Source organism: Nomascus leucogenys, chromosome 22a, assembly GCF_006542625.1.
Source record: "Nomascus leucogenys isolate Asia chromosome 22a, Asia_NLE_v1, whole genome shotgun sequence".
Classification (NCBI taxonomy): domain Eukaryota; kingdom Metazoa; phylum Chordata; class Mammalia; order Primates; family Hylobatidae; genus Nomascus; species Nomascus leucogenys.
The window spans coordinates 125,131,976-125,150,861 of record NC_044402.1 but is presented as its reverse complement, the minus strand read 5'-3'; the positions used below and the strand labels follow the sequence as shown (position 1 = coordinate 125,150,861).

General features: G+C 36.1%; 1 protein-coding gene and 1 pseudogene across 1 annotated transcript in view; both read left to right on the top strand.

Annotated features, from left to right (window-relative positions):
* CUL3 (cullin 3) overlaps positions 1–18,886 on the top strand; it is a 113,722-nt gene that overhangs the window by 81,384 nt on the left and 13,452 nt on the right. The window contains exons 8-13 of the mRNA XM_030802796.1: positions 183–359; positions 2,472–2,642; positions 3,224–3,331; positions 5,788–5,912; positions 8,450–8,546; positions 10,330–10,464. Coding sequence (XP_030658656.1) covers positions 183–359; positions 2,472–2,642; positions 3,224–3,331; positions 5,788–5,912; positions 8,450–8,546; positions 10,330–10,464 — 813 coding nt within the window. The remainder of the gene's footprint in view (positions 1–182; positions 360–2,471; positions 2,643–3,223; positions 3,332–5,787; positions 5,913–8,449; positions 8,547–10,329; positions 10,465–18,886) is intronic.
* Positions 6,001–6,886, top strand: LOC105739468 (annotated as a pseudogene).

Here is an 18,886-nt window from a genome sequence, read left to right as displayed (position 1 = left end):
TCTCATTGACATTTTTAATAGAGGCTTAGATATAGGCTTGAAAATAATATCAAAACTACAAGTTTAAAAATCAATATACATGTTTATTACCAGCAAAGTTAAGATATACATACATGGTCATAAGTGTATTATTTATGGAAAAATTATTATAATGTGTCCTAAATTTTGTTTTTATTTCTAAGGGCTTATTGGATCTGAAGAGTAGGTTCGATCGCTTCCTTCTGGAATCATTCAACAATGACCGGCTCTTTAAACAAACTATTGCGGGTGACTTTGAGTATTTTCTCAACCTCAACTCCAGGTCTCCTGAATACCTCTCATTATTTATTGATGATAAGCTGAAAAAGGGAGTCAAAGGGGTAAGTAGTAATGCATTTGAAAATAACATTTAATTTTATTTAAAGATATAAAATTATATGTAAAATTAGGACATTTCACAGATAAAAATTAAGCATGACCCATTGCTGTGCTTAAATGTGTGCCATGGTCTGTTAAAAAATATTGCTTGAAATACTTGACATGCTCAAAAGTAGTTAGACATTTCACTCAATGTGTAATTGGCTTCAAAAACAAGCAACTGGATGGGCTTGGTGGCTCATGCCTATAATTCCAGCATTTGGGGAGGCCAAGGCAGGAGGATCTCTTGAGGCCAGGAGTTTGAAATTAGCCTTGTTAACATAGTGAGACTCCATCTCTACAAAAAAAGAAAAAAATTAGTGGCGCACAGTGGTATACCCCTGTTGTACCAGAAGCTGAGGCAGAGGATCACTTGAGCTCAGGAGTTCAAGGCTGCAGTGAGCTATGATTGCATGACTGCACTCTACCCTGGGCGACAGAGCAAGACCTTGTCTCAAAAAAACTGAACAACTGTCCAGGTGTGGTGGCTTATGCCTGTAATCCCAGCACTTTGGGAGGCTGAGGTGGGCAGATCACCTGCGATCGGGAGTTTGAGACCAGCCTGACCAACTTAGTGAAACCCCATCTCTACTAAAAATACAAAATTAGCTGGGTGTGGCGGTGGATGCCTGTAATCCCAGCTACTCAGGAGGCTGAGGCAGGAAAATCACTTGAACCCAGGAGGCGGAGGTTACAGTGAGCCGAGATGGCACCACTGCACTCCAGCCGGGGCAACAGTAGCGAAACTCCGTCTCAAAAAAAAAAAAACTGAACAACTACACAGCTGTAGTTGGTAAACAGTCATGTTTATGACTGAGAATTAGGCATGCTGAAGCTAAAGAACTAGAAAACTTTCTAGTACAGAGTGTTGTTTGCTCTCATCTGGTTCTGGAGGTTATATGTCAAACAATAATTGGATGCCAAGAATGTTAAGGCATAGATAGAGTAGATCTCAGAAAATAGTTGGTGTAGCTCAGTTTCAAGCCTTTGTGATATATGATATCTCTGTAACATGAGGAGCTCACGACAGCATAGAAAATCAACTGAAGCATAAAACATGCTCACATCTGAATTGGTCTCTTTTGACTTCGTTTTGGAATTTGTGACACCAAAGGGAAAAGCAACATGTCACAGGTTTTACAGGCAGTAGCTGCAATAAGGAAACAAAATCACTAATGATGCACAGAATAGAAAGGTGTATTAATTTATGCATTCATTTGGTCTTCCATTTTTCAAATATGTTAGTACAACCTGCCACAGAATCCTTTTGCCCTCATTTAAAAGTAAGGGCAGCCGGGCACAGTGGCTCACGCTTGTAAACCCAGCACTTTGGGAGGCCAAGGCGGCGGATCACATGAGGTCGGGAGTTCAAGACCAGCCTGACCAATATGGAGAAACCCCATCTCTACTAAAAATTCAAAATTAGCCGGGTGTGGTGGTACATGTCTGTAAACCCAGCTACTCGGGAGGCTGAGGCAGGAGAATCACTTGAACCTGGGAAACAGAGGTTGCAGTGAGCCGAGATGGCGCTATTGCACTCCAGCCTGGGCAACGAGTGAAACTCCATCTCAAAAGAAAAAAAAAATAGAAAGAAAAAAAAGTAAGGGCAATGGCCTTTTTACTGTTTGGATTATAACAAATTATTGCCTTTTGTTTGCACAGTTTAGGCTTTCAGTGAGCTTAAATGAAAAATTCCGTCTTTTGGCTGTGTAAGTTTTTGCCTGCATATGCAAAGGCTTCATAAAATAATCTCTGTGACTAAAATTTCATTTCATCTGTTCTCAGTCATCCCTTAACCCAGCGCTATATTACCTTATGCCTCCAATTCAGTGGTAGCCCTCTGTGGAATAGAATTCCACTCCAACCCCTCATTCATGATGCACTAAATGAGAATGTAAGAATGATGCTATTGTGTGAAGTAGGAGACACTTTCTCAAACCGTATCCCTTTTTCTGATGTATGTCAACCAGATATCTATGTTTTCAAACAATAGTGTTTTTAAGCTGTAAATGAACCGTAGTACTACTTTTGTAGAACTAAAATTGTATAATTGTTACATCGTCTTAATTTTGCAGCTAACAGAACAAGAAGTAGAAACAATACTGGATAAAGCAATGGTCCTTTTTAGGTTTATGCAAGAAAAAGATGTATTTGAACGTTACTATAAACAACACTTGGCAAGGAGACTTCTCACAAATAAAAGTGTTTCTGATGACTCTGAAAAAAACATGATATCTAAGTTAAAGGTAAGGTGTGTTTTAGATGGAATAGAGTGCACCTAACTGAGGTTTATCATGATTGTGTACTGACAACATGTGATTGGAAATTATTTGGTTGATTATTAAGTGTTTATTTCTAGAAATAAAGGTAGATTGTTTTGGAGAAGAACACAGACTACACTAGCATTTGTTCAAGTTCAGGGACATTCAGAGTTTGCTGGAATTTCTGTTGGTGTGTCAGGATACATTCATGGAGGCCTGGAAGGGAGGATTAGTAAAAGGGAAACAATAAAGAGGCTATGCCATGTAGTTCTTTTTCGCAAACTGTGGTCCATAGAATACTTGCACCTGAATCACCTGAGATGCTAGTTAAAAACAGAGTTCTGGGTCCTGCCTTTCATGGGGATATATTGGAATCTCTGAAAGAATCTGGGAATTTGCATTTTAAAATCCTAAAGTTTGGTAACCACGGCATAGAGCAACTATTGGAAAAATTTACAAGAAGGTTATCAGGGATAGCAATAACATGAAATAATTTATTTCTTTCTGTACTTTCTCATAGAAAAATCTACCATTTATTTGTGTTTATTTGTGTTTTTCCTCCACAGACTGAATGTGGATGCCAGTTCACGTCAAAACTGGAAGGAATGTTTAGGGATATGAGCATCTCAAACACAACGATGGATGAATTCAGGCAACATCTACAGGCAACTGGTGTAAGATTCTGCATTAATTTCTACTTAGATATTCATGTAAAGTCTTTTGTAATGGGTATTTTCATCCACTTAGCAGATGACAGTTGTTTCTATAAATGTCATTAGTGACAACATGTGCTTTATCTGTGAGTACTTAAAATTATTTTCCTTCACATTGCCTCTTTTTCTGTGTTTATGTTAAAACTTTTTATTCTTTTAAAATTTAGTTGTTTCTTCCCACTTGAAGGAATACACTGACAGTTTAATAAAGAGAATTATTCTGTTGTTAATAAAGATAATACAAATCTATTATAAATTGTGGAAAGAGTACTGGGCTTAACAGAAGTTTACTAAGTTTCAGTACTCTTCTTTTCACTTTACCCCAAGATTGTGTCATCTTGGGATAGTCACCTGACCTTCCTATACCTCACTACTATCATTCTCCTCTGTAAGTTTAGCTTAAATGGGACTTACATCCTAAGGGTGCGTAGCAGGTGAAGTGAGACTATAAAAACACAGAAATTAATGTATTATAAATGTGTTTGGTATAACTCCCCAAAGGTGGTGAGCTGGAACTTCTTTGGCTTTGGAGTCTGATGGGGGTTTTGTGAGCATTTAATGAAATTCAGAATTTAGTTGCATTTTTTACTCTGATTTTCAACTTAACCTTAAGTTTAGAGAATTCTACAGTTTTTAAATTTTTAAAATCACCATGTACTACTTTATGGTTAAAATGTGTCACAACCATGTAACAGATTTGTGAGTCTTTTCCTTTGTTATCTAAATATGAGATCGTCACTTCTACTGGTCTCATAGTCTTGCAAACCAGATATGTGAAAATACCTAGTTCTGTAGAATAACCATTCATTTCTATGAAAACATTCTGACTCTAATGTAGATAGTTGTATGATTTGCTTTATAAATATCAGTGTTTATAGTGGAGAAGAGCTGAGAGGAGGAAAGATGCAAGTCCATGACAGAAATTTCGGGTGGACAGGAAATAGTAGTGTAATTATCCTGGATTTTTATTTTTAGAGTGTTTAGGGATTTGTAATTAAATCTGATATATTGATATATTTTCTTGTATTTTTCGTTTGCTCTAGTAAGTTTTTTAATTTTTTTCTTCCACTAATCTTACACATTGAAAGCTATAGGGAAGATTGGGGTAGATCCCATGCATATTGATATGGGATGGATGGACTGACCACTTTGTGACCCTCCCTTCCCCTAACCAACTTGCGAATGTATAAACAGTTCTCCACCTTCCCCAGTACACCATCTAAGAGTCTCCTCTATGATCCTCTCTTCTGTGCATCATCTAAGTTTATTTTCAGTTTCCTTAAAGTTAAGTAATCATTTAGTGGATACTTGTGAAGAAATCTGAGTGTAGAATGCTTCTTGATATTCATAAAATCTGATTCATCCCCTTAAAAATTTATATTACTAAATCATTGAGGTAAGATAAAAATGGAATGATGGTTTATAACGCATTCTGAGTATCAATAATAGAAATAATATTTAATCTTTAAGAGTTTTTGTTGTGCCTTGTTTACATAAAAATTTAATTTGTTTAAAGGAAGAAAATAATTGTGACAGTTGATACTAGCATAGTAGTAGTTATTCATTGTACAGCTATTTATAGAGCACCTGCTGTGTAGCAGTGGATCTATAGTGTCTTATGCAGAGGTTGTTAGAATGTGAGCTACATGTTAAAACATAAAAGTTTTAATTAACTGTAGTTGAAATAGGTGCTGGAATATTAGAAATATGTATTAAGATAGTAAAAATATTTTAAAACTGAGATGAAGGATATGCTAGAATTTTCTCTAAAATGATGTAATTGACCCCCTTGACCTTTTATTTAAAAAGGCCCAAACTTTTCAGTTCTCAATGATAACAGTAAGACTTGATTTATGTGCCATAAACTATTCTTTGGTCAGTGTTTTTAAATTAACATCATAAAAAATAATTACAGCTATTTGCCATGTAGTTAAAATTTGGGAAACACTGGGTGGGTCTAACCTTTAAGAAAATCTGTTTTTTTGCCAGGTGCGATGGCTCATGCCTATAATCCCAGCACTTTGGGAGGCTGAGACGGGCAGATCATCTGAGGTCAGGAGTTCGAGACCAGCCTGACCAACATGGAGAAACCCCGTCTCTACTAAAAATACAAAATCAGCCAGGCGTGGTGGGCATGCCTGTAATCCCAGCTGCTCGGGAAGCTGAGGCAGGAGAATCGTTTGAACCTGGGAGGTGGAGGTTGCAGTGAGCTGAGATCATGCCATTGCATTCCAGCCTGGGCAACAAGCGAAACTCTGTCTCAAAAAAAAAAAAAAGAAAATCTGTTTGTTTGTTTTTTTTAATTAGATATTAGACATGGAGCTAACTGCTTTGGTAAATCTAACACAATGTCTAAACAGAAGAGAAAGCAAATCCTAGTTAATTTTGAGGGGAATATCTCTTTCTGTTTTACATAGGTATCTTTAGGTGGTGTTGATCTTACAGTCCGGGTGCTCACGACAGGATATTGGCCCACTCAGTCAGCCACGCCAAAGTGCAACATCCCACCAGCACCAAGACATGCTTTTGAGATATTCAGAAGGTAAATCAAAATCGGACTTTGTATCACTATGTACAAATAAGTGTTCAAAATTAAAAATGAATTTGAACATTAGTATCCGTAATTGAGGATGAATGTCTTCCATTTATTACCTCGTGTTCAAAAGGAGCATTTAGCCTGGCATGCAGCAGTTTTCCCCTCTATAGGATCTTGATGAGTAAAGTAAAGCAGGCATAATTTATCTCTAGAAAGATTGTTTATATGCTGGCATTTGAAATGCCCTTTATTTAGAGCAGTAGTAAAAATGGAAAAAGAGTAAGTGATGATGGAAAACTAGACCCAGAGAATTCCTTGGACTTTTCTGAACACTTCAACTAACTCTAATTGTTAGAAATACATGGATACCTTATTCCCACTAGTACTCAGAGTCTCTGAGATGGCAGTTTTGATGAGGAAGAGGAGCAAGATGAAAAAAACAAGAGTGATATGCAAGAAAAAAACAGAGAAAGATCCAAGCAAATATCTTTTTTGGGCTGCTGAAAATAATTGGCTTACCCAGTGTGGAGACTGCTTTGTGAAAAGACCACTCGTGTGAGCACTAGGGATGAAGATGAGTATATCACCCCCTTCATTGAGCAGCCTAAGGTGGACACTTAGACATTGTCTTTGAACTGATTGCGCAAGGGGCAGATGTTTTTGCAGTGACCGTGGATAGCTGGACACCCCTGCAGAGTGTTTATAAGTGGAATAATACCAGAGTGGCTTCTTTATTTCTTCAGCATGGTGTAGATTAGTTATCAGTGACCAAACAGAAGGCCTCTTGACCCACTTGCATCTTGCTGCGGGGATCAGAGACAGCAGAGATACTCTAGAACATCTACTGGTGAACTGTTAACCTCAAACCGGATCTGAAAAAACAACTGGGAAGAAACTGCATTTGATATTGCCAGGAGGACAAGTGTCTGTCACGACCTCTTTGAAATTGTGGAAGGCACTGTACAAATTCTTCACCTTAGTCTTAATGATTCTAGTAATTGTCTTAAGTGTCCAAGTACCAGTGCCTCCTTTGTACGAGATGTAAAATATTCCCATAATAAAAGGTTGACATCAAACATCTTACTACAAAAAATTCATTGGTACTTATTAAGATGTTCTTCCAGGTGAATTGCCTGACCTTGATGTCAAAATGTATTTGAAAGTTGTTTGAATATATCTTGAATGATTTCTGTGGAGTTTGTGATTTTTATCAGAAATAATTTCGACTTGCCTATACTTAAAAACTTGACGTGGGTTGTACAGAAACTAAAGATATTTTTGGTGCTGATCCAGGAGATAATGTATTTTTAAATAGCCCATATTCTGGATCTTTGTTGAATATTCAGCATATTGACATGTATCTTTGTAAGGCGAAGTAACTAAGAATTTAACTTAAAAAGCCTCAAACATTCTGGTGCTATTCCAGCTGTCTCCTCTACATTACCATAGCCAGTTGCTTTCATTTTGAACCAGAAGCACTAGCATATTATTGACTTGTAGCTTCATAAATTAAAAAAATAAAAACTAGATTTGTCTTTCAGAACATAGGCCGTTTTCCAGGAAAGCAGCTAGGTGTTTAATCCATTAATCTTGTATACTGTCTCCACCACCACAATTCACATAATCCTGTGAACAGTCCTGCTTCACCCTGGTCAACTGCATGATCCTTATTGTAATAGGGAATCAGTATAACACTTTAGACTTGCACACAGATAACACCCTGTTGCAAGAGTTCACGATATGTCTGCTGTCCAACTAGTTTTACTTGCCTAATTCTACTGGTTTAGGCACTGCTTATAGTCTCTTGAGTTCACAGAAATGTTGGGTTTTTTCCCTCCCCAAAGTCCTCATTTTTTATAAACTGTAGAAAGGCAAAACGACAAGGGAAAAGGAATTCTAAGAGTGAAGGGATGATTGTTATATTGGGGCAAGAACCACAGAGTGGCTCAGGCTTTGGAAAAAATATGGTGTGGATAGTGACAAAAAACAGAAATATAAAAATTCAAGAAAATATCAATTTTGAACAACAAAAACTAAGGGAGAGTTTATCCTTTATAATTTTAATATGTAAGAAAGTTACATAAACTTTTCCCAGAGGAATATTTTATAAATGCCCTTCGTTCAGCATTAGTGCATTGAGTATTTTTTGTACTGTGGTACAGGAGTATATTTTGTACTGTTGATGTCTGCTACTGGCTTAGAACAAATTGATTATTGGGTTACCGTGGAGAAAGGTGGTCTTAAGAACAGCAAGGGCTGAGCAGCAGTAGGTTGGGGCAGAGTATACAGTAGAAATTATTTAGTGTGCTTCCTTTGTCATTTAATATCTAGCTGAGTTACTTAGGACTTTCTCAAGATCTCGCCTATAGAAAGTTGAAACTGAACTTGATTCCTAAAGTTTCCTTTTAAGTTTTAAAGTACACACACACACACACACACACACACACACACACACACACGTTTAAGGGATGTTATCCTATAGTTTGTAATTTCAAATGTGTAAGTTTGTTTGATTTTCTAAAACCTGGTTTGATTTACTGAAGGTTCTACTTAGCCAAACACAGTGGTCGACAGCTCACACTCCAGCATCATATGGGTTCTGCAGATCTCAATGCCACATTTTATGGACCAGTTAAAAAGGTAAATATTGACAGTTTGAACGTATTAAGTAACTTAAAGTTAGTCTATTAGAGCTGATGTATGATTTATGTTGACTTGGGTAAATTACTTACTTCTCCTGTTTCTCTGCCTGTCTCACATGTTAGAAAGGTTAAAAATCCTAGCTTTGATTTATTACTTCTGTTCTCTCATTGCTAACCGCAACTTTGAAAATATGAAGACTACACCAGTATAGTCTTCCCTAAGGACTTAACATTAGGATAAATACATATTTTATTCATAAAATTAGGTTTGAGAAAATACTGCATAAAATAGTAAAATGTAAGTTGATTTCAGTGCATACAAAGCCGTGAGCCCCTTTTCAAAATTCTGTCACCTATAATCTTTATTTCTAACAAATCAAGATTGGGAAAATTAACATTTGAGATTTGTTAGATATATAAATGTTATTAATTTAAAAAATTAGTATTAAACCAGTGATTTGCCTTCATTTTTAAAAAGCAATCATATTTTTATATCTAGATTGTGAGATTTAGAGTAATAATTTATTTTCGTTACTTGATATGAATCAGGATTTTTTGCCTTCAAAAAATATTAAGTCTTCTAGAAAAACTGTAGAAATATACCTAAATTGTCATCTAGGTGGCAAATAAGCTTTAGATTTTAATGAGAATTTTACTAGTTTGATATGATGAATCACTGTTAACATCAGTTTAAGTATTGCTGAAAATGCCCATAAAAATATTCTAATTTTGATATTTAATTGAAATGGGAAATAGTGCTTTACAATTTAGTTAAATAATATTCAACACATATTTAAGTGTAAGTGGGAAGGACAAGGAAACTAACGAACTCAGCTTTTAATTACTGCCTGCTTTTGTTTTAAAAGAGAGGGGTTTTTTTTCCCTAAATAATCATGTTCTTTTAAAGTTTATTAAGCAGATCAGTAGATTTTTAAAACATATGCAGATGTTAATTATTGAAGAATTAGAGAGTTTCACTTTGTATCCCTTAAATCATAAAGCAGGAATAGGCTTTGAGAATGGCAGTTCCCCCGTCCTCCCCCAGCCCCCATGCTATGCTATGCTATTTTTTGATCTCTTACTGTGATCAGGTCACACAGAAACCTAATCCTGTTACTTTTGGTGGTAGTATAACAGTAGTGGTGTTTTGTAAGTCTATTATTATTATCATCCCATAGTGTACTATTAAAATAATTTTAGCATTAAATACAGGGAATTGATTAGTTACTTGCTCAGATAACATTAAAATGTTCACAATGGGAGGACAAGGGACAGTCCTAAATACTGTTTGTGTGTGTGTGCACACATTTTAAAAAATAGATTTCCTTTATATGAATAAGTTATGTAGTTTTATTGGGGGAGGATGAAGATTATGGGACCTATTTCTGAAACATACCGTTAAAGTTACTAGAAAATTGGTCAGGCGTGGTGGCTCACGCCCATAATCTCAGCACTTTATGAGCCCAATGCGGGCAAATCACTGGAGCCCATTAGTTTGAGACCAGCATGGGCAACGTGGCAAAACCCCGTTTCTACAAAAAATACAAAAGTTAGCTGGGCGTGATGGTGCACACACATGGTCCTAGTTACTCGGGAGGCTAAGGCAGGAGGATTGCTTGAGCCCAGGAGGTTGAGGCTGCAGTGAGCCGTGTTTGCGCCACTGCACTGCAGCCTGGATGACAAAGTGATACCCTGTAACATACATATGTACATACATACATACATAAATGTTACCAGGAAATGATTGTATCTTTGTTTATATTTTTTAAAAAATGAAACAGGAAGATGGATCTGAAGTTGGTGTTGGAGGTGCACAAGTAACTGGCTCTAATACACGGAAGCACATATTGCAAGTTTCCACTTTCCAGATGACGATATTAATGCTCTTTAATAATAGAGAAAAATACACGTTTGAGGTATGGATTGTGGTTATATACGTTTTAACTGTGTTGTTTCTAACTCTCACTTGTTACTTGAGTCTTTCTTATTTGAGTAACCTTTAGAGAGTCTCTTTGGATACTTTTAGATTAAACTGTATAAAATGGATCATGGAACTGTATGAACATCATACATTTATTGAGTTATGTCTTATTATTTTTAAATTAACTTTATAGAAGTACTTTTATATAAAACATACCTTACATAAGTGGACAATTTGATGAGTTTTAAATGAGTGCACCTTTGTAACTACCATCACAAGAATATTGCCCAAAAATACAGAGCATTACCTCCAAAATTGCTTTGTACCCCTTGCCAGTCCATTCCCTCCTACCACCTCCATCCCCAGGCAGCCAGTGACCTGCTTTATATCACTATAAATTAGTTTTGTTTTTTTTAGACTTTCATGTAAATGGAATCGTACATGTTGTCTGTATGCTTTAATCCTTTGTCAGTTCACCTGTTGATGGGCATTTGGACTGATACCGGATTTAGGCTAAGTAGAGCTATATGTTTAACATTTTAAGAAACTGCCAAACTGTATCCCAAAGCAACTATACCATTTTCCATATTTGCCAGCAGTGCAAGATGGTCCAGCCCCACATCATCCTCAGTCTTTAGATTTTGAGCCGCTTTAGTTGGTGTGTAATAGTGTCTCATTTTGGATTTAATTTTCTTTTTTTTTTTTTTTTTTTTTTGATGATGATGTTGACCATCTTTTATGTGTTAATATGCTACTGATATATCTTGTTTGGTGAAGTGTTTGTATCTTTTTTGGGTTGTTTTCTTACTACATTGTAAAAGTTCTTTATAAATTCTGGATACAAGTCCTTCATCAGATATATGTGCTCTGAGTATTTTATTCAGTCTGTTGCTTGCCTTTTCATTTTCTTAATGATGTCTTTTGAAAAGCAGAGTTTTAAAGTACTGAAAAAGTCCAGTTAATCACTTTGCTTTTTGTAGTTCATGCTTTAAGTCCTAAGAAATTATTGCCTACCCTGAAATTGTAACGATTTACTTTTTTTTTTTCAGTAGTTCGTCATTTTAGCTTTTACATGTATGTCTACGATGAATTTTAGGTTAATTTTTTTATATAGTATAAGGTAAGGATTAAGATACATTTCCCCTCACGCTGTCAGTTGTTTGTTCCAGCATCATTTGTTGAAGGCACTATTTTTTTCCCCACTGAATTATCTTGTCATTATTTAAAAATCAATTGATCATATATGGGTGGGTCTATTTTTATGCTCTCTGATCTGTTTCATTGATTTCTATGTCTGTCTTTATGCCAATTTTATGCTGTCTTGATAGTGCAGTCATTTTCCTCTTTGCACCCATGTTTTTTCGTTAGAGTAATTTTATAATATGCTTTTTTTTTCCTTTTCCTTTTCTCCCAATTAAAATATGATTTGATTACATTAAATCCAATTAGTCTTTTCCTGTACATTTAAAGGATGTTTTGGGGTTAAAATGAAGGTCGTGTGATTCATATTAAGTTTAAATTTGAGGTAGTGAATGAATATTTTGAAAGGCTCTTAAAATTAATTCCATATTTGTACTTAATTGAAAACCAATTTTCATATACAGGTGAGCACAAGAAAAAACATAGTGTGTTTGGAATTAAGAGCAAGTTCTAGGCCTATTTAATATTCATGTCCATACTCCCATTTATGTATCCCATTTATATGGGAGTACGGAAATTAGTATAATTAAGAGAGCATCATTTTTATGTGATATATTTAAAGAGAATGCTTGAAATCTAGGTATTTGAGTAGCTCAGTGGCTAAATTGAGAGGTTTTTCTTACGGATTTCCATGTGGGTCTTACCTAGGGAGTAACCTTGAATTTTTTTTACTTTTATTTTTATTTTATTATAACCTTGATTTTCAAGCGCAAGTTATATTTGATTGAGTCCCAAGAATATTGATTAAGCAAGCGTTGAGTACCTTACTCAAACCTAGGCTTTTCAAACAGAGGTGGAATTAAATTATCTCTAACAGCTGTTTTTGTGTAGTCATTTTTTAATCTGCAGCTCTTCATGGTTAAAATATTTTAAACAAAATTAGCTGCTTGGTAAATGCTAGAGTTGGTTTTCAGAATCCTGGCTTATAAAGACCTGGTAAAAAATAATGGGATAATAAAAAATACAAATTCATTTTTTAAAGCTGTTATTGGAATTGCTGGAAAATTTAGTGGTTCAAGCTTTTCCCTTTCCCATCTGACTTGGGATCATTGATGCTAATAAGCAGTTATTAGATGGAAGGTTAAAATTAAGTGGAAAATATCTGTAAGTTTTCCGTCTTTAGCTAAGTCACAAAGCAGAAACTGATTGTAGTGTATATAGAATGCCATGCCTATGGCTCCAAAGCCTGCTGGCTGCTGACACCTCAAATCTGGGGCATTGTGAGAAGGCACAAGAAAGGTATCTTTACTCACACCACGTGTTTCTCTACAGTCTGTTGCTAATGTTTTATTAGCCAGCCTTTTTAAAGAAATCACCTCCACAAATCAGTGGAGATAGTTAAAAGTATTTAATTATAATAATTTAAAGGAAGGTAAACTTTTTTTTTTGAATATTCTGTATGAGTTCAGTAAGATGGTGTGTTGTTTAATGCCACATGACAAATTTCAAAAGTTTAGTGATTTAAAACAACCACTAGCAATGTATTGTCTCTCATGGTTTCTGTGGGTTAGGGATTGAGAAGATACTCAGTTGGGTAGTTCTGGCTTGGGGTTCATGAGGTTGCATTTAGATGTTGTCTGCAGTTTTGGTCATCTGACGGTTTGACTGGAGCTGGAGAATACACTTCCAAGGTGGTTCACATGGCGGGCAAATTTGTTCTGGATGTTGTTAAGCGGCCTTAGTTTCTCTCCACATGGGCCTTTTCGTGTGGCTCTTTGTCCTCAAATCTTGGTGGCTGAGTTTTCCCAAGTGGGAGCAATCCAGAAGACCCAGGCAGAACCTGCAGTGCCTTTTTGATCTTTCCCTGGAAGACACATAGTGTCACTTCTCATTTTCTTGGTTGCCCAAGTCAGCCCTGATAGTGAGAGGACCACACAAGATTAACATATACCAGGGTTATTACGTGCTGTCATAGATGCTGGCTACAACAGATGGCATTAATTTGTAGGGTCATATTTAATCTGTAGTAGTCAGACTGCTGCTGAGGTTTTTTCTTTTCGTGTTCTTTTTGAATGAATAAAGGTAAGTTTATTGTGATTTAGAACAGCTAAAAATAGGAAATATATACAGTGTTAGTCTGTACCATGGACTTTAGTAATTAGCAGTGGGTTTTTGAAAGAGGTATGGATAAGAACTATTAATACATATTTTTGTTAATGTTCTTTAATTTTTATAATTTTATGAGAATGAATCTGAAATTTAAAAACTACGGACAATAGCACTATTAATGTCAGAATTTAAATAGAAAACAGTAATATTTGATATTCATCAGTAATTTATAGCAATCATTAGTGACATGACTTCACAATATAGAAAGGAAAATGAAAGTACAAGGGAAGTAGACAACTTGAGAATCATGGAAATCCCTTACAAATTTATTGACTAACCAGAGTTGAAAAGGGGGATATAGGAAATTTGAATAACACAATTAGCAAGTTAAAATTGAAGGCTGTTTAGTGAACTTTGAACTCAGCAAGCAAAATAGACATACTGCTCTCAGGAAATATCTGAGGCTAGCATAATTTTTTTGCTAAAACTGAGCAAGGAAAATACAAAAGAAAGAAAGCTGAAGGTTATTCATCATTCTGCCTTGCTCCTTAGATCCTAATACACTGAAAGCATAAATCTCAGTATTAGCAAGTCATATTCAGTAGTGTATTGAAAGAATAATGCACTGTGTTCAAAAAGGATTTATCCCTAGAATACAAAGAAGGGTCAGCATAGGAAAACTTTTTGAAAAGATCGTTATCAAGATATTGTAATAATTGTAAAAATAAGCAGTTGCCTAATTGCCAGTAACCATTTTAAGGAGAAAACCATTTGATCTCTATAGATGAACAAAAAGTATTTGATAAAAGTCAGTCCTCATTCCTTATAAAAGTGGGGGACTCATCGCCACCTTAGAATGGAATGCCCTTAATGCCATAAGATTGTATCTGATGACAAACTAAATCATTATAGTAGTTAGTAGGAAAATACTAGACACCTTTCTGTTAGACTTGGGAACAAGATGAAGATGCCTATCTTTGCTACTGCTATTATGCCTTGCTCTGCAGGTCCTAATATACTAAGAAAGGAATGAAATTCATAAGTATCAGGAAGAAATTGAAAAAATTGTCAATCTGTAGATAATATGACTGTCAATTTGGTAATACATGATCATCAGTGAGAAAACATTTCTTTAGAAGAGTTTTGTTGGAAAAAAGATACCCTTTCTGTAAACCAGCATTAATCAGTAAATTACATGAAGAAAAGGATGTTTTATTAAGAATCATAACCTTCCCAGGAATCATTTTAACAAGAAATGTGTAGACAGGTCACTTATACCAAGACAGTAAAAGCTAAAGAATATGAAAGGGTAAATGTACCCAAATGGGAGAATTACATGTTATAAGTGTGCTGTTTTTAAAAGTCACCTATAAATTCAAGGAAATCGAAAATGAAATTTCCAAAATATATATATTTTTAAATAAAACTCGCCAAGCTGATTCCATAATTCATCTGGACAAGAAAATGCACAAGATTAGGCAAAACTACTTTTGAAAAGGGATGGGTCTTGGGTAGGAAAGTTCAGTGAAAGGGGAAGGAATTTGTCCTAATAACAAAACATACCATATCACGTTTTTTTTAATTTATAATTTTTATCGGTACATAGTACATGTATATATTTATGGGATATGTGAGATATTTTGATACAAGCATATAGTGTGTAATAATCACATCAGGGTAAATGGGGTATCCATCTTAGCATTATTTGTGTTATGAAAATTCCAGTTGTATTCTCTGTTATTAAAAAGTATACAAGTTAACATTATTTAAAATGCATAGACAGACAGCTCATTTGAACAAAAGAGAGTCCAGAAGCAAACTAATGTATTCGTGGGTGTCTGGGATGTGATAAATGTCTTTTTTTTTTTGAGTTCTGGGATGTATGTGCAGAACGTGCAGGTTTGTTACATAGGTATACATGTGCCATGGTGGTCCGCTGCACCCATCACCCTGTAGGGTCCAGCCCCGCAGGGTCGGTGGTTTTTCTCCCCTTGTGCGGAGACGAGAGACTGTAGAAATAAAGACACAAGACAAAAGAGATAAAAGACAGCTGTGCCCAGGGGACCACTACCACCAAGATGCAGAAACCGGTAGGGCCCCAAATGCCTGGCTGCGCTGTTACTTATTGGATACAAGGCAAAAGGGGCAGGGTAAGGAGTGTGAGTCATCTCCAATGATTAATAAGGTCACGTGAGTCACCTGTCCCCACCGGCCAGGGGGCCCTTCCCTGTTTGGCAGCCGAGGCAGAGAGAGGGGGGTGGAGAGAGAGAGGACAGTTTATGCCGTTATTTCTGCATATCAGAGACTTTTAGTACTTTCATTAATTTTGCTACTGCCATCTAAAAGGCAGAGCCAGGTGTACAGGATGGAACATGAAAGCGGACTAGGAGCGTGACCACTGAAGCACAGCATCACATGGCATGAGATGGTATCTCATTGTGGTTTTGATTTGCATTTCTGTAATGACCAGGGATGATGAGCTTTTGTTCATGTTTGTTAGCCACACAAATGTCTTCTTTTGAGAAGTGTCTGTTCATATCCTTTGTCCACTTTTTGGTGGGGTTCTTTTTTTCTTGTAAATTTGTTTAAGTTCCTTGTAGATTCTGGATATTAGAGCTTTGTCAGATGGATAGATTGCAAAAATTTTTTCCCATTCTGTAGGTTGCCTGTTAACTCTGATGATAGTTTCCTTGCTGTGCAGAAGCTCTTTAGTTTAATTAGATCCCATTTGTCAATTTTGGCTTTTGTTGCAGTTGCTTTTGGTGTTTTAGTCATGAAGTCTTTGCCCATGCCTATGTCCTGAATGGTATTGCCTACGTTTTCTTCTAGGGCTTTTGTGGTGTTAGGTCTTATGAGTAGTTTTTTCTCTTTCTGTGAAGAAAGTCAATGGTAGCTTGATGGGAATAGCATTGAATCCGTAAATTACTTTGGGCAGTATGGCCATTTTCACAATATTGATTCTTCCTATCCATGAGCATGGAATGTTTTTCCATTTGTTTGTGTCCTCTCTTGTTTCCTTGAGCAGTGGTTTGTAGTTCTCCTTGAAGAGATCCTTCACGTCACTTGTAAGTTGTATTCCTAGGTATTTTATTCTCCTTGTAGTAATTGTGAACGGGAGTTCACTCATGATTTGGCTGTTTGTTATTGGTGTATAGGAATGCTTGTGATTTCTGCACATTGATTTTGTATCCTGAGACTTTGCTGAAGTTGCTTACCAGCTTAAAGAGTTTTTGGGCTGAGACGATGGGGTTTTCCAAATACACAATTATGTCATCTGCAAACAGAGACAATTTGACTTCCTCTCTTCCTATTTGAATACTTTATTTCTTTCTGTTGCCTGATTGCCCTGGCCAGAACTTGCAATCCTATGTTGAATAGCAGTGGTAAGAGATGGCATCCTTGTCTTGTGCTGGTTTTCAAAGGGAATGCTTCCAGCTTTTGTTCATTCAGTATGATATTGGCTATGGGTTTGTCATAGATAGCTCTTATTATTTTGAGATATGTTCATCAATACCTAGTTTATTCAGTGTTCTTAGCAGCAAGGGGTGTTGAATTTTATCAAAGGTCTTTTCTGCATCTATTGAGATAATCATGTGGTTTTTCTCATTGGTTTTGTTTATGTGGTGGATTACGTTTATTGATTTGCATATGTTGAAGCAGCCTTGCATCCCAGGGATGAAGCCAACTTGATTATGGTGGATAAGCTTTTTGATGTGCTGCTGGATTTGGTTTGCCAGTATTTTATTGAGGATTTTCACATCGATGTTCCTCAGGGATAATGGCCTGAAATTTTCTTTTTTTGTTGTGTCTCTGCCAGGTTTTGGTATCAGGATGATGCTGGCCTCATAAAATGAGTTAAGGTGAAGTCCCTCTTTTTCTGTTGTTTGGAATAGTTTCAGAAGGAATGGTACCAGCTCCTCTTTGTACCTCTGGTAGAATTCAACTGTGAATCCGTCTGATCCTGGGCTTCTTTGGGTTGGTAGGCTATTACTGCCTCAGTTTCAGAACTTGTTATTGGTCCATTCAGGGATTCGACTTTTTCCTGGCGTAGTCTTGGGAGGGTGTATGTGTCCAGGAATTTATGTATTTCTTCCAGATTTTCTAGTTTATTTGCATTAAAGTGTTTATAGTATTCTCTGATGGTAGTTTGTATTTCTGTGGGATCGGTAGTGATTAGATTCTTCTCTCTTCTTTATTAGTCTGGTTAACAGTCTTGTCTATTTCGTTAATCTTTTCAAAAAAACCAGTTCCTGGATTCATTGATTTTTTTTTTTTTTTTGAAGAGTTTTCCGTGTCTCTTATCTCCTTCAGTTCTGCTCTGATGTTAGTTATTTGTCTTCTGCTAGCTTTTGAATTTGTTTGCTCTTGATTGTCTAGTTCTTTTAATTGTGATGTTAGGGTGTCAATTTTAGATCTTTCCTGCTTTCTCCTGTGGGCAATTAGTGCTATAAATTTCCCTCTACACGCTGCTTTAGCCGTGTCCCAGAGATTCTGGTACATTGTGTCTTAGTTCTCATTGGTTTCAAATAACGTATTTATTTCTGCCTTCATTGTGTTATTTACCCACTAGTCATTCAGGAACAGGTTGTTCAGTTTCCATGTAGTTGTACGGTTTTGAGTGAGTTTCTTAATCCTGAGTTCTAATTTGATTCCACTGTGGTCTAAGAGACTTATGATTGCCATTCTTTTGCATTTGCTGAGGAGTGTTTTACTTCCCATTATGTGGTCAATATTAGAATAAGTGTGATATGGTGCTGAGAAGAATATATATTCTGTTGATTTGGGGTGGAGAGCTCTATAGATGTCTGTTGGTCCAGAGCTGAGTTCAGGACCTTGTTAATTTTCTGTCTCATTGATCTGTCTAATATTGACAGTGGGGTATTAAAGTCTCCCCCTATTATTGTGTGGGAGTCTGAGTCTCTTTGTAGAGACTTTATGAATTTGCTTTATGAATCTGGGTGCTCCTGTATTGGGTGCATATATATTTAGGATAGTTAGCTTTTCTTGTTGCATTGATCCCTTTACCATTATGTAATGTCCTTCTTTGTCTTTTTTTATCTTTTTTTATCAGAGACTAGGATTGCAACCCCTGCTTTTTTTTTTTTTTTTTTTTTTTTTTTTTTTTTGCTTTCTATTTGCTTGGTAAATATTCCTCCATCCCTTTATTT